This window comes from Ursus americanus, chromosome 24, assembly GCF_024610735.1.
Source record: "Ursus americanus isolate L20-20 chromosome 24, mUrsAme1.1.p, whole genome shotgun sequence".
Lineage (NCBI taxonomy): Eukaryota > Metazoa > Chordata > Mammalia > Carnivora > Ursidae > Ursus > Ursus americanus.
In genome coordinates, this window is record NC_142150.1 from 21,639,916 (window position 1) to 21,654,396 (window position 14,481).

Consider the following 14,481-nt stretch of genomic DNA (forward strand, 5'->3'; position numbering starts at 1 on the left):
GGACCCCCAAGGAACAGCCAGATCATCTGGATTGGAATCCCAGTTCAGCCATTCAACGTCCACTAAATCGGGATAAGCTACTTTTCCTTGAGCCTCCGTTTCCTCAACAGTTAAATGGGGATAAACCATTAGCTGCCTCATAATTTGGGGCAATTTTAAACAGGTCCACATAAAATGCTTAGAACACTGTCTAATATTTAAGGAGCACTTGCTGAGTATGAGTTATCAGTATCCTGAGTCCTTTCCATCGTTTTTATTGACTGGATGCAGGAACTCCCAACAGGTGTTCAGAAAAGAATCGAGGGGCGCCTGGCTGGCCCAGTCGGTTAAGCGTCTGACTCTTGATTTCAGCTCAGGTCTTGATCTCAGGGTTGTGAGTCAGACCCTGAGAATCGAGGTGCTGATATACCCATAACCAGGGACTCCTACTCTCCCATTCCTATCTCTGATCTGTGGGGTTTCCGGAGGTGAGCTCCCTGGACTGCATCCTCAGCATCACTGGCAATGCCAATTCTTGGTCCCCACCCCAGAGCTCCTGACTCTCCAGGAGATCTGGGCACATGCTCCAGCTTAAGCATCACGGCTCCTTACCCTCCAGGGACGTGTGCTAACAGGGAGCTTCAGAGCTCCCCCCGCAGGACGGAGGCTGCAAAGTCTTCCTAGTAAGTTCCATTTCAACTCGACCCCCCAGCTAGTCAATGCGTCCCCAGAAATGATTTCACCGGCCATCTTATCTGATAAATGGGTCACAGATCCACTTGGGTTTCACCATATTTTGGCTTTCCTTTTGCCACCTGTGGCCAGACCCAGTTATTTATTACCTCTTCCTGGTGCTGGCTCCCTGTGTTCACTCCATCCTGCTTCCTTCTGCGAGGGGTGTCAGCAAGGTCTCTTACAAATATCTGCCAAGGATTCCTGACACAAAGGGCTTTTTGGATCCTGGGGAAGGTTCTGGTTTTACCAGCCCCGCCCATCCGGTGTTCGAGGACTCCGGCATTTTTCAGGGCCCAGAATCTTGGTTTTCACCATGACATTTACAGAGCAGCCAAGCCTGCCCATTGAAAAGCATCCAGGGCTTGGCGGGCAGTAATGAGGCTGGCCGGTCTCCAGCAGCTGGCAAACGCTGTGCACATTAAATGTCACTGCAGGCTTTGTTTGGTTTTAAATTGAAAAATTGCTAGAGTTATGAGAGCTTACAAGCTTTGCCTGGAGAGAAAAGAAAAAAAAAATCCCCTCACCTTTTCCTTTTCTCTGCTTTCCCCCCACCGACTATTTTACTAGGGAAGGGCCAGCCTCCCCCCACACCTCTATGTCAACCCTTCCCCCTAACCCCACTGACATGTACCGGGCACCCAACGGCCACGGAGCTCATGACCAAGAGCGTGTTTCCAGAGCTCCACTTGCTGGTGAGAAAGAATGTGCTACCGTTACTAATTCAAAGCAGACCTGACCTAGCTACAGACCCCTGTGCACATTTTCCCAGGATCCTCTATCCTTCCTTTTTCTTCTCTTCTTCAAAGGAACGTTCAGGCTTGTTTGTATACAAACATCCATCACCAGCAGAGTCCTAGGCGAGGTCTTAAAACCAGAAGGGCACTCAAGGGCATGGGGTCTAGACTCTGCTTTTAAACTGACAAATTATTATCCTCATTGTTCACATGACACAGCTCAAGTCCAGAGAGCAACTTGCTCAAAGTCCTACGAAGAGTAAGGGCAGAGCTCAGATCCAGGGCTCCTGACTGGTTGCTTTCCTTTTTCTGGATACACGTGCCCCCCCCACCCCCGGCCCCGCACCTAAGACCCAACCGCAGAACCAGAGGACAGCTCTTCATTTGTTCCTTCCTTTCCAGCGCCAGCCTGGGATTGAGTTTCCTCATATACAGTTTCATCAATATAGTTAATCCAAATGTATCATCATCTTTGGGTTCAGCCAACTCCCTTCTGCTGGCACGCTCCCGCCCTGGAGTTAGGACGCCCTGCTCTCTGCGCAAGTAGGAACATGTGAGCGCTGGTGTGGGGTGATGGGGAGGACCCAGCCCTCCTATTCCATTCGCTAACATTTAGGTCAGAAGTGGGCAGGGTCTTGGATGGTTCATGAAATGACTCTTATCCAACAGGCTTGGAAGGAAATGACTGCCAAGAGGGCCAGGGCCCACAGTGGCTGACCCACTGGAGCTGGAGGGCTTGAATTCTCAGAGCAGCCGAGACCTTGACTGTACCCCATTTGTCCCCACTTAAGCTTTTTCTGTTGTTTTGTTTTGATCTTGGGAGGAGGAAAAAAACAGGTCAAGTGAAAAATTCCCTGGTTGGTCTGTAGAACCAGGGGTGACCCTAATAGGTCTGTCTTCCCTAAAACCTTTCTGACAGCATCTCTCTGCTTCTGCCCACCGCTAGGTCTGCTGGGTCGTAAGTAGGAAGCTGGGGTAAAGGGACCAGACCTCACCACCCAAGCTCTCTTGTGCCGAGGTCAAGACACTTAACCCTTCTAATTCCTGGTTTCGTCATCTGGGAAACACTCCTTAGGGCTCTTTGGGGATTAATCACTACCGAATGGAAAGAACATGGCGGTATCCACCAAGGACCAGCTTCCTTTCTTCATTTCCAGATGGTATCAGTGCATTTTTTTTTTCACTCAAAGAGAGGTATTTACATGATCATGGCAGGAGGCAGTCTCTATAATGATCATTTATAAAAAGGTCAATCTCTAATGGTGGACTTCAGGCCTCAGAAAGAAGCCCAAGAAGAGACGAGGTAACGTAGACACACAAGCAGGAGTAGCTCCACGATAACACCATTTCAGGGGGTTCGAGGAGAGGCAGAGGACTCAGGAAGCAAAAGTCACAGGGGAAGCACATTTCATTTCAATAGCTTCCCCTGTCCTTCTTCCTGTGTGGAAAGGCCCCTGGTTATCACACAGCAACTCTGCGGTGAAATTTAGCACACATGTATTGAGCTCCTGCTGACCCTAAACTATTGCCAATGCCCTCACTTCCCTTTTGTCCTCCTTCCCACCAAAGCCTACCCCACTCCTTTGTCTCCTTCATCCCATTCCCTCCCAAACCTTGCACGCATAAACCACTGCCAGATCTCAGCCGCCATGACCACCTTGTCTGAGCAGACGTTGTGAGAAAGTCTGCCCTGGGGAGCAGCACAGGCTTCCAGAACAACTGAGCTAGCGCCGAGGACCCCCCACTACCGCCTGAGAGAGACTAGCAGAGACAGAGAAGAGGCTATCTCACTTACTCTTCACCTTTCCACTACAGGTATTTTCGGGGCATTTCTCTGGTGATGAAGGAGCCAGTCAGGAAGATCCATGGCCTTCCTTGCAGCCCTCCTGAGGTGCACGGATTATGTCCAGGGAGCCACTTCTCCATTCTAACCTAAACCTTAACAGCAGACAAGCTCTGTGGAGAGGTCAGTCTTCCTTCTCGCTTGCCAGATGTCCTTCCCTTCAGTCGTGCGCATGTTTCTCTCTTTGGAAGGGCAAAGGCAGGGGGAAGGAACATCTGTTTCAGATGCAGGAAACTCAAGTGCATTAAAGATGGCTTCTGGCTCTTAAAATCTATGCCAACAGATGTCAGAAAAACTGCCATGGCCATGTGGAGCAGTTTTAAAAAACGTGCGGGCTCTTTGGCCTTGGACCACTGTGCCCCTGACATTGAACCCAACAGCACCCCCCAGCCCCTGTTGCGTAACTCCAAGACTGGACAGGAGGCATCAGTGTATACCCCACAGAATGTCAGAGGCCAAGTGGGCCCTTCGCAAAGATCGACTCCCATCTCCCTCGCGGGGACCATCTGGCTAGATCTTCCCTGGGAGTGGGCAGTGGGTGTCCTACATTATGAAAATGCCCTTCCCTGGTAAATATACTGGGAAAGGTAGCTGGGCTATGTAGACACAGTCAAGTTCAAACTTCCCTGCATGGCTGTGCGGGCTATCCATTTTGCCCCACCTGTCGCCATTCCCTGCCTCCCGCTCCGTGCTCCAGTGTTACTAAACCACTCATAGTCCCCACACTGTTTGCGGCTTCGGTGCCTTTGCACAGGCCGGCCTTGGCCTTAACTAGAATGCCCTGTTTCCCCCTCCACCTACATCTACTTGCCAGTTATGATTCAGCTCAGCCAACACTGGCTTCAGAAGCTTGAATATGGCCATGATGAAGAACGTAGCGGCCTCCCAAACCAAGCCAAACCGGAGTCAAATCTCTGTTCACTCTCAAGTCACCTTACCTCCCTATACCTCAGTTTCCCCATCTCTACACCAAGAGTAATAATACCAAACCTTCAAGGTTGTTAGAAAGTGGAAGCTGTAGAATGATTGGTGCAGTGGCTGGCACATGGTGCCCATGCAAATTCAGTTGCCATGTTCATTATTGCCTGATTCCTCCCTTCCGCCCTGCCATCCTTGACTGGGATGGGTGCCTCTTTCTATCATTATCCTTTTATATGCATGTTGCACTTTTTTTAAGATTTAGTTCTTTATTTTAGAGTGAGAGTGAGAGCGAGAGCAAGAGGGAGAGGAGAGAGAGCCCTCGCATGAGCAAGTAGCCGGAGGGGCAGAGGGAGAGGGAGAGAGAATCTCAAGCAGACTCCCCACTGAGCGTAGAGCCTGACGTGGGCCTTGATCCCAGAACCCTGAGATCATGATGTGAGCCAAAATCAAGAGTCACTCGACCGACTGTGCCACCCATGTGCCCCATGTGAGCTATTTTTAAATCTACTTTATCGAAGTATAATTTACGTACGATAAAATGTACCCATGTTAACTGTGGGGTTTGATGAGTTTTGACAAATGTAGACACCTGTGCATACCTGTGCCCATGGCACATTTCTACCACCCCTAACGATTTCCTTGGGCCCCTTCCCAGTTAGTCTCTTCACCCCGTCCAGGCCCAGGCAACCACTGATCTCTTTCTATTGCTGAGATTCTATTGCCTTTCCGGCAGCTTCATATAAACGGGATCACACCACGCACACTCCCTTGTGCTTCGTTCATTCAGCATCATGTCCTGAGATCCCCCGCCTGCCTCCGTAGTGGCTTCCTTACTGCTGTGCTTTTAACGCCGTATTGTAATTTATCTGATGCCACCACTAGACCGGGAGGTCTTCAGGATGCCTTGTTCATCTTCGGTTCCCAATGAGGTGCTCAGTAAATGTTAGAGGGAAGAAGGGAGGGAAGGAGGGAAGAAGTTGTCATGGGGATTTGCTAAGACTTGGGCTGCAACCCTGCATCTTGTCTAGCCCTGGGAGGAAGGACTCAACATCCCCAGCAGAGCCCCCATCGGCAAGCACTTACAGCAGCCAGTCCACGGCCACCAGCAGGCTGATGTCCTCCGTCGGCAGGCCCACGGCCGTCAGGATGAGCAGCATGGTGACGAGGCCCGCGCTGGGGATACTGGCCGCACCGACGCTCGCCAGCGTGGCCGTGAGGCTGAGCGAACAGAGAAGACCAGGTCAGCGGAAGAGAAGAGAGGACTTGGCAAAACCAGCCCTGGCAGGCAACTTTAAGCTCCAAATTTCCCGGCAGCCATAAAAGTTCTTTCGTTTCTCCTGAAGAACAGAGAAATCTAGAGTGCCGAGACCCGGGAAGTAGGGTCTGTTTGGATTCTACTCAAGTGTGATGAAGTTTGTAAATTCATGGATGGGAGCCTCATCCTCAGCAGGAGAGCCAATTAGCCTAATGGATCAAGGGTTCAACTAAGCCAAGCATGGCTCTCAAACAGGCAAGGAAATAATAAAGAAGGAAAACAAATCACCCTACTCCTCCCATGGGAGTACCACTGCATTCATTTCTGCTTACGCCTTTATGTCTCCGTGAGCCCCAGAGACATCTGGACTCCGTGGCAAGAGTCTGAGGAGGCCACTGCCAACGTTAACATGAGAACTCGGAATAGCAAATATCCAGACCCGATTGAGTGGACATCGGGGGAACAAATCAACAGATTCCAAATGACATTAAGCTTCAGACGCCTGGACGTTTCACCATGGACTGGAAAATACATTATTCAGAAAGAAGGCGCCAAGAAAAGATAATGAAATAACGGGAGGTTTTCTTTCTGAAGCCTCTCATCATTTGCAATGCCAAGGGCACACCCGGCACCATTTTGAAGTTGTCTCTGGAAGAGGGTTTAATCTAGAGTTCAAGTGCCCTGTCTAGACACCAGGGGGGCCTCTGTGGTCCAGCAAAGGGCAGTCGCTTTTTCTCCTCTTTTCTGATGCCATTTCTAAAAGTTGTCATTTCTAAATGGAAAGATACTTCTGAAAATACAGATTCCTAACTTGCTTTTGTGGGTGCAGTGAAGAAAAGCGGGGTGCTTTATTTGTAGTTAGACAATGCTAGAGTTTCTTGAGTAGGTCCTCCAGCTCCAAACTAAGGGTCAGGCCCCCAGACTGGTTTTTAACTGAGCCCAGACCATTGTTGTGACCAAGCACAGAATCCTGGGTCTTACCATTGGGAGGCACCTGAATTTACCTAATCTCATGTATGAGAAAGTGAAGGCCCTAGGGGGTCCTGCGGTTGGCACTGGTCTTTCCATACTGCCATCCTTCCCGATGTAGGCCTGTCACCATCTAGACCCCTCCCCTAGGTGGCAACTACCGAACGGTCTGCACTATGCCCCCAGCCCCATCAGTGCGGAGCTGGTGTCCAGGCTTAAAGAACTCCATTTTTCTTGGATCCTTCTGGGTCACAGGAGGTGACAGTATATAGTGGGTATCAATGAAGATTATGGAATGGAACAACCTGGATTCGAATCCCAGCTACATGACTTTGAGCAGGGTACTTAACCTCTTTGTGCCATGATTTCCTTATCCTTAAGAAAGGGTCATCAGGAGCTAATAAATAAAAAGCACATAGAACAGGCCTGGCACATTGCAACACCCCCCCCCCCCGAAAATGTGAATTGTTACTCTTATCAAGAAATCTGGGCAGGGTGAGGCCGCTTTGCAATAAAAACTTCCCTAAAGCCCCGAGAGTTAGAAGGTGGGAATTCTCAGCCATTTCCCTGCCATGGATAGAACATCAGGAAAGGGGGACTTCCCAAGTTCCAACGGTCATGGCCTCAGCCGTTTTATTTACAACATCAGTTGCTTCTGTTATGAGTCATTCTTACACATCCCTTTGCACTGTGGCCCCATGGTCTGGTCCCCCCTGGGCTGTGTGAGACAAAATCCTATCAAGAGAATTCTTCCTGGCAGTTGGTCCCCCCACTCCTCCTTCATCCCAATTTATACCCTCCCCCTACCATGATTCTAAATCCTGAAACAGCTTCTTGGGGGCAGGGATCTCCTCTCCATCTCTCTATCCCTTTCCGCTTTTCTTGTCCTTCCACTCCCTGGCTCACTTCTCTAGGGCTGGTTCTTGGACGCTGGATGGAAGATTACCCACATTGTCACAGCAGAGCCTCGCGGTAACCCTGCAAGGTACATATGCTGGGATCTGCTTTCCACGGGGGAAACCAGGAACTGGACGGATGGAGACACTTAGGGTCAAACAGCTTGACTGGGGTCTGCCGGGATCGGAACACTCATCTGCTTGATTGCGATGCCATGTGGGCCCCTGATGCCCCCCACGCCCGACCCCTCCAACACTGGAAACTTGGAATTAATCGATCCCGATCATTGGTCACCGGTCCCTCCTCCTGTCTCTTAAGTTTTCATCTAACGGTGTGAACTCAATGGGAAGTGTGGTTGCCATCAGGGCCAAGAATTCAGGGACCAGAAATCATCTTGCTTGGCTCCAAAAGAAGGGGCTTCGTCTTTCATTCGTCTCTGAGTTTTAACGCAAGAGAGACTGGCAGTCTCATATGTATTCTGTGACGATGTGATTTAGAAGGCATGACACCTGGATCTGAAGCATGTTTTCCCCTGAGTGACATCACGGCATTCACTACATCACTATCACGTTTTTCTTTCATATTCTAGAAGTACTGTGTTTTACTGAGCATCAATAATAGCAATACTACTAGTATCTAACATTTATTGACAGGTGACTACGTCCCAGGTACAATGCTCTCCACCCCCTAGAATGTCCCCAATATACCAATGAGAAACTGAGGCTTCCCTATAATTCTGCTATGGACTGAGTTGTGTCCCCCCCTACCAAATTCATTTGTTGAAGCCCTGATCTCCAATGTGCTGGTGTTTGGAGGCGTGGCCCTTCCGGGGGAGGGGGGAGGTTAGTAGGTCGTGAGTGTGGAGCCCTCATGATGGGATTAGTGCTCTTATCAGAGGAGACTTACAGAGCCTGCTCTCTCTCTCTTTCCAGCTCTCTCTCTCTCTCCCCACACACACCAAGGAAAGGCCAGGTGAGCAAAGAGCAACAAGGGCGATCATACCCTAGCCAGGAAGAGGAGAGTCACCAGGAACTGAATTTGCCAGCACCTTCATCTTGGACTTTCCAGCCTCCGGAACAGTGAGAAATCTATGTCTGTTATTAAACCCCCAGTCCAAGGTATTCTCTTACAGCGGCCTGAGCTGAGACAAGTACATCCCTCACAGGGTCGTTGTAAGGATTCCATAAACTAATATACGAAAGTGTGATCTTTAAGTTTATGGAGAAGCAATGTGTTTTTAAGGATCTCTTGGGAAAGCATTCTTCCTAAATTTCTTAAAGGATGAATACCTATGGTAGAAATAGATTTAGTACAACTTATGGATCTGTGTTCGTGATCTACTTGTAATAAAACGGTTTATGTTGTATTGAGAAATCTCTTCCTTCCAGTATTTCATCATTTCTGCCATCACCCTCTGCAATGCTGAAGGGAACATATTTTAATGCAAGGAAAAGTGGATGCAGAGTCAGCCGATGTCGGCCCCAGTTACAGCCCTCCTGGCTCACTAACGGTGTAGCCTTGCACAAACTACCCTGCCCTTGGAGGCCTGTGCTTCCTCATCATTAAATGGGTGTAGAAATAACTGCCTTGCACCATCACAGGATTGTTAAAAATCAAATAATACCAAATTTCCAAAGCAATTTCACATGTGCAACACAAACAGAAGGCCTAAGTATGAGCCTGCTTCTTTCCTGTCACAATATTTTCCCTTTGCGACTGCCAATAACTCCTCTTCTGTGTCATCATTCTTCCACCAGGGGACCTGAAATTCAAGTGGCCCCGTCAAATGGAGTTCGTGTGGAAGGGGGTAGGGCAAAAGGTCATTTCAGGGCCTCCCCACCCACACTCCACTCACCTCACAGTCACAATCTGGCCTCCATCTAGGATAACACCGTTCATTTGGGCAATAAAGATGGCGGCCACCGCTTCATAAAGGGCTGTACCGTCCATGTTGATGGTTGCTCCGACCGGGAGGACAAATCTGGTCACGCGCTTATCAATTCCCAGATTTTCTTCCAGGCAACGGAAGGTAACAGGCAAAGTTCCAGCACTAAGAAACAAAGAGAGAAAGAGAGAGACAAGAGTTTATGTCCACTTTAGGGAAGCAGGACAAAACACAAACTGGAATACTACCACAAAGTGTTTGTTCTTTTGTTCCAATCAAGCAACGTGACATGCAAAAAGCAGTGGCTGGAGCCAAATTAAAGACCAGCTGTTTGGAGTTTCAGTTCAATCTTATTAAGATGCTCATAGGCAGCAAACTCTTTTTGTTGGTTCTGGTTTTTAAGATCTACTTAGAGCTTTAAATTCTTTTTCTTTTGATCTGTGTTTTCCTCTTGTATTAAATATTAAAGACCATCTGATTCCCCACATTAATTGAGCTGCAAAAAAAAAAATGTGTCAGAAAATAATGAGCTGTCAACAGTGAAATGGATTGAGGAATTTTTGAATGACCCATAATTTCATGCTAGAAACACTTTCCAACACGATGACTACATGGGCTGCATCCAACCTCTGGGAACTGCCCTGAGCTAATTTTGAGAATGCTGGACAAACATGTTAAACACCATTTAGCCTGAACCTGAGCTTCTAGCAATTCACTAGGGACTCTCACAGACAGTCCAACTCCCTGATACATGGTCATTGGCCAAGTGTACAGTCTTTGCAATAACATAGAGCAAAAAGTATGTGCTCTGTAGCTAATCAGAGACCCACTGATGGAGTGACTCCACCCCCACTCGTCCCAGGCCTGGGACAGGAATTCATGACCACATGACCCAGCCTCAAGGGCCAGAACCCCTGACACGTTGGTGTGTCTTTTAAATTAGGAGAGACCTGTAAGGATAAGGGTTGCTGACGGCCAAAATATTATCTCCATGTGGAGAGAGGCACATGGGAGGGTAGGTGATTTGTTTCAAAATTTATGTAATATGGAAAGAACTGCAGAACGCCCAAACTGCCACATGAGTGCTTAGTGGTCCATTCTCTTCGGGGTTTGTTTTGTTTTGTTTTGTGCTTTGTGATTTCAGGTCAGGGGTCTCATGCCCCCTCCTTGGTTTCAGGTAGGGAGAGGAAATGAATGTTTGGAGACCTCTTGTACCTTGTAGCTGCTTGGCTATTCCAGCTGTTTTAATGAGACTCCCCCACCCCACCCTTTCTTTGGACCCCTTTGAAGGGCTGGCAGGACACCATGACTAGTCTGAAACGACAGCTGTGGTTGGAGGCTGGGATTCTAAATGGTAGGAATCTGAGCACACTTCTAGGAGGACAGGAATATGTTCATTTTTATTATCGCATCCACTTTCCCAAAATGTCATCAAGAAGTCTTCAGACAATTAAATAGATGGGAGAAAATAATTGGTAAATCATGAAAATATTCTCAAAATCCACATATACCCAACCAGTCCACACTGGGACTTGAGAATTTGAGCTCTTTTCTGCCAGTCCAACATTCTGACATTGTTTTTTTGGCTCCTGCCTCAGCGACCATATGACAGTTTTCAAATATTGCTAACAATAACTAGCAGATACTTGACAGTCCTCTTTTTTTCTTTTTCCAGAGTCGTTTCAACAGCATGGACTGATGTCAGCGGGATGCAGAGAGGTGTGTCCCAGGCCACCCCCTCCATCTATCCTCCCTGACACAAGGCTGTTGAGAAAAGGGAGTCAATCCTTTCCACCTCCCCTTCAGTCAGGGTCCAAGGATGTAGCAAGACTATTTAGTGGCTGTACTGGGGCTTTGTGTTTTTTCTCCTCTGGTCATAATGGCACAGTTAGTTCTTAGGATGTGACTCATGCCACAAATTTTTCTTTAAGTGTGTTTTCTTTTAAAACATGAAATCCCACATCCAGACAAAAGGCACAGATTAACCAAAGACTAAAGTCACTTGAAATACAGGGTAAGGACGAGAAATGGGTCTAGCATTCGGGGCCTTGGCCAGATACCCAAGCATTTGTCTGATTTAAATATGAATGCTAAGTGAAATAAGTCAAGCAGAGAAAGACAATTATCATATGGTTTCTCTCATCTATGGAACATAAGAACTAGGAAGATCGGTAGGGGAAGAAAGGGATAAAGAAAGGGGGGGTAATCAGAAGGGAGAGTGAAGCATGAGAGACTATGGACTCTGGGAAGCAAACTGAGGGCCTCAGAGGGGAGGGGGGTGGGGGAATGGGATAGACTGGTGATGGGTAGTAAGGAGGGCACGTATTGCATGGTGCACTGGGTGTTATACGCTACTAATGAATCATCGAACTTTACATTGGAAACCGGGGAGGTACTGTATGGTGACTAACATAATATAATAAAAAAATATTATAATTAAAAAAAAATAAAGCAACAGACAGAAAAAAAAAATCTGAACTTGGGCCATCCATATGCCTTTAGGATTTACCTTGTCTAATTAAGATGCTGGGATAATTGTCTAGTCATTCAAAGGAAAGAAAAAAATATTTTTGAAAGATTTAAAGATCAAAACCACAAAGGTATTGGAAGAAAATACGAAGTAATATTTTATAATTTTTGGTGGTGATGTTCCTGAGGAAAAAAAATCGAAATTCCAAATACTAAATGAAAATGCTGACAACTTTGATGATACAAAAATTAAACACTTCGAAGGGCAAAAAGCAAATTTTCAGGACAAGTGTCAGGTGGAGAGGAACATCACTCGCAACATGGGACACATGAGTGAATATTTTTATACATGAAGAGAGTTAAAGCCAATCATGAATGGACGAATTCCCCAACAGGAAATGACCACCCCAAACAAGTCACGGGGTGGGGGAGAGAGGGAAGGATGGTCAATAAGAACACAAAGAGATGTTTCCCCTCACTAGTCATCAAAGCATGCAAAATCAAAGAGATCATTTTTCACCAATAAGATTGGAAAGTATTGAAGTGACTGATAATATTCAGTGCTGGTGAGGAGGTGGGAAAAGGCAGATTCGCACAGCCAGTTGGTGGGGACATAAACCAGTGGACTTTTCTGAGCAGGAAGCAGGTGGTATGTTTTCAAACAGTCAGTGTGCTTTCCATTGGACTCAGAAATTCCACTTCTATAAATTTATGCTGGGGGGATCATCAGACAAGCTTACCGAGATGTATTTGTAAGGACGCTTGTCACAGCCCTGCTTAGTAAACACGCTTGAAAGGTACATCACGGCGTGGAGGGGGGGCTGTACTCTAGCGCCCACAGTGGCTTATTATGCCGTTTAAAAATGGTAGGAAGATCTATATTGATAGACAGAACTTTTATGATATGTTGACCAGTGAAAAATAGCAGTTTACAACATCTATACATAGTACAAACTGGAAAAATACAGAACTATTAAGATTAACTCAAAGGGTCACTATTAATTATCCCTGGGCAATAGAATAACTGATGATGTGCATTTTCTTCTTCAAAACTTTATTCACGGTCTGAACTTTTTCACAATGAGCAGACAGCATGCTTGTAATCAGAAAACAAATATAAAACTAAACATGGTTGTTTTTGAAAAAAAAGAACAGATTTACTTTTCCTTCAAAGAGAGGAGATCTTTATGGATAGAGATACTTAGCCATATGAAATATATAAGACAAAGAAGGAAAAAGGAATTTTCAGGGTGTTTCCCTTCATCTTGGGAAACCGAATGCGGAATCTAGATCCCTGGGGTTATATATTTTTTAGCGTCTTCTGAAATCCCACATTCTACTAGTACCAAAATTTCATTGATGTGCAAGATGGAAATACAAATTTGGTTTCTCAGGTGGTCACCACTCTTGGCCTCTAGGGCCACTTAAGGAAAAGCTGACTGCCTGCTCAGTAGCCTTGGAACAGCTGTGACGCTGTGTCACAGGGCAGCCATCTCACTTGCGATGCATGGTCACAGGCTCGACAACAAGGACCCACCACCTGTGACTCCGGAGACGTTGCTGAGCTGGGGACCACAGAGTTGGCTTGCCTCCCTGCCACCTGCTTCATGACCTCAGTCTTAGTTTCGTGACCCTTACTTTTGTACAGAAAGAGCAATGACTACTGCAGGCTGAAACAATAACACTCTTTTAATCTTTGAAATTCTAAATTGCCAGGAGTTTCTTATGTATTTGTTTTTGTTTGTTTGTTTTTGCAAAATTCAGTCCAAGAAGATATCCAAAAAATATATTTTTTTTTTCTCTCTGCATATCTCTGGAGTCCTCATTGGTTTCAGATGCCTGGAACTCAGTTAATAAAGAAGAAATGGACTCTCAGTCAATGTCAAGTTGAATCAGTGCCAACCTGATTTTCTCAAAATCAATGGGGCAGAATGGTCCACTAGAGGTCCATGCAGAGGTCACAGACTTGACTGACTTCTGGTTTGGTTTTTTTAAAAAAAAATCTCCTCTAACATGGTTACCCTGCAAATCTCATTTTTTCTACTTTTGAAAGATAGGTCCAATAGAGAGCTATTTTGTGATAGCATTTTTCAAATCACAGGTGGGAGAATTTCTTAAATAGCTTAACATCCTGCTACAGCCTTTTGGAAAACATTTAAAATGAAACCAATGCTAGATATGGCAAATTAGGCATACAGATTAACAGCATGCATTCGTCTGGGAAATTTCATATGAGGTATTTACAGGACAGTTGTGCATATCAGCAAAACTGTTCATCAGAAAGCTCCTAAGTTCCTAGGGGCCCAGAATACAAAGCACTTACCTTTTTCAGGAATATTTTAATAATACGTGAAACACATTTCCATTGAACTTTATGATGAAAGGGCTTTTGCAAAGAGGAAGTGGCAGAGAGGGGAAAGGAATGAGCAGAGAGAAAGAAAGGTGATTTCTCGTATTCTCTACCTGGAAGCGGTACCCAGGGCAGTGATCCAAGCTTGGAAAATGCCAGCAAAAAAGGAGAAAGGGTTTTTCCTGGTGACTACAAAGTAAATCAAGGGGAGAAAGATGCCCCCATGGATGATGAGGCCCACAATCACCGTGACCATGTACATCCCCAGTTGCCTAGCAACCACTTCCAAGTCCTTGATTGCAATGATCTTGCCACAAATTAGGCAGGCGATACCCAGGGGAGAGTACCTGAAAAACATAGAAGAAAAAAAAAAAACATTGACGAGATCCTTACGGAATTCACAACTTACATCTGGGCCTTGCCTGTCCCACACCCTGAGGAAAA

At 46.5% G+C, this 14,481-nt stretch overlaps 1 protein-coding gene and 1 long non-coding RNA gene across 3 annotated transcripts in view; one reads left to right on the top strand and one right to left on the bottom strand.

Moving 5' to 3' along the window:
* Positions 1-14,481, bottom strand: part of SLC1A2 (solute carrier family 1 member 2) — a 146,590-nt gene that overhangs the window by 19,661 nt on the left and 112,448 nt on the right. For both annotated transcript variants that reach the window (XM_045808503.2, XM_087854751.1), the window contains exons 7-9: positions 14,151-14,384; positions 9,189-9,383; positions 5,296-5,430 (exon numbers count right to left, since the gene is read on the bottom strand). In XM_045808503.2, coding sequence (XP_045664459.2) covers positions 5,296-5,430; positions 9,189-9,383; positions 14,151-14,384 — 564 coding nt within the window. The remainder of the gene's footprint in view (positions 1-5,295; positions 5,431-9,188; positions 9,384-14,150; positions 14,385-14,481) is intronic.
* LOC123799421 (uncharacterized) lies at positions 3,028-11,019 on the top strand. Its single transcript, XR_006781613.2, has 3 exons — positions 3,028-3,263; positions 8,266-8,412; positions 10,894-11,019. It is a non-coding gene; the product is annotated as an uncharacterized LOC123799421 (long non-coding RNA).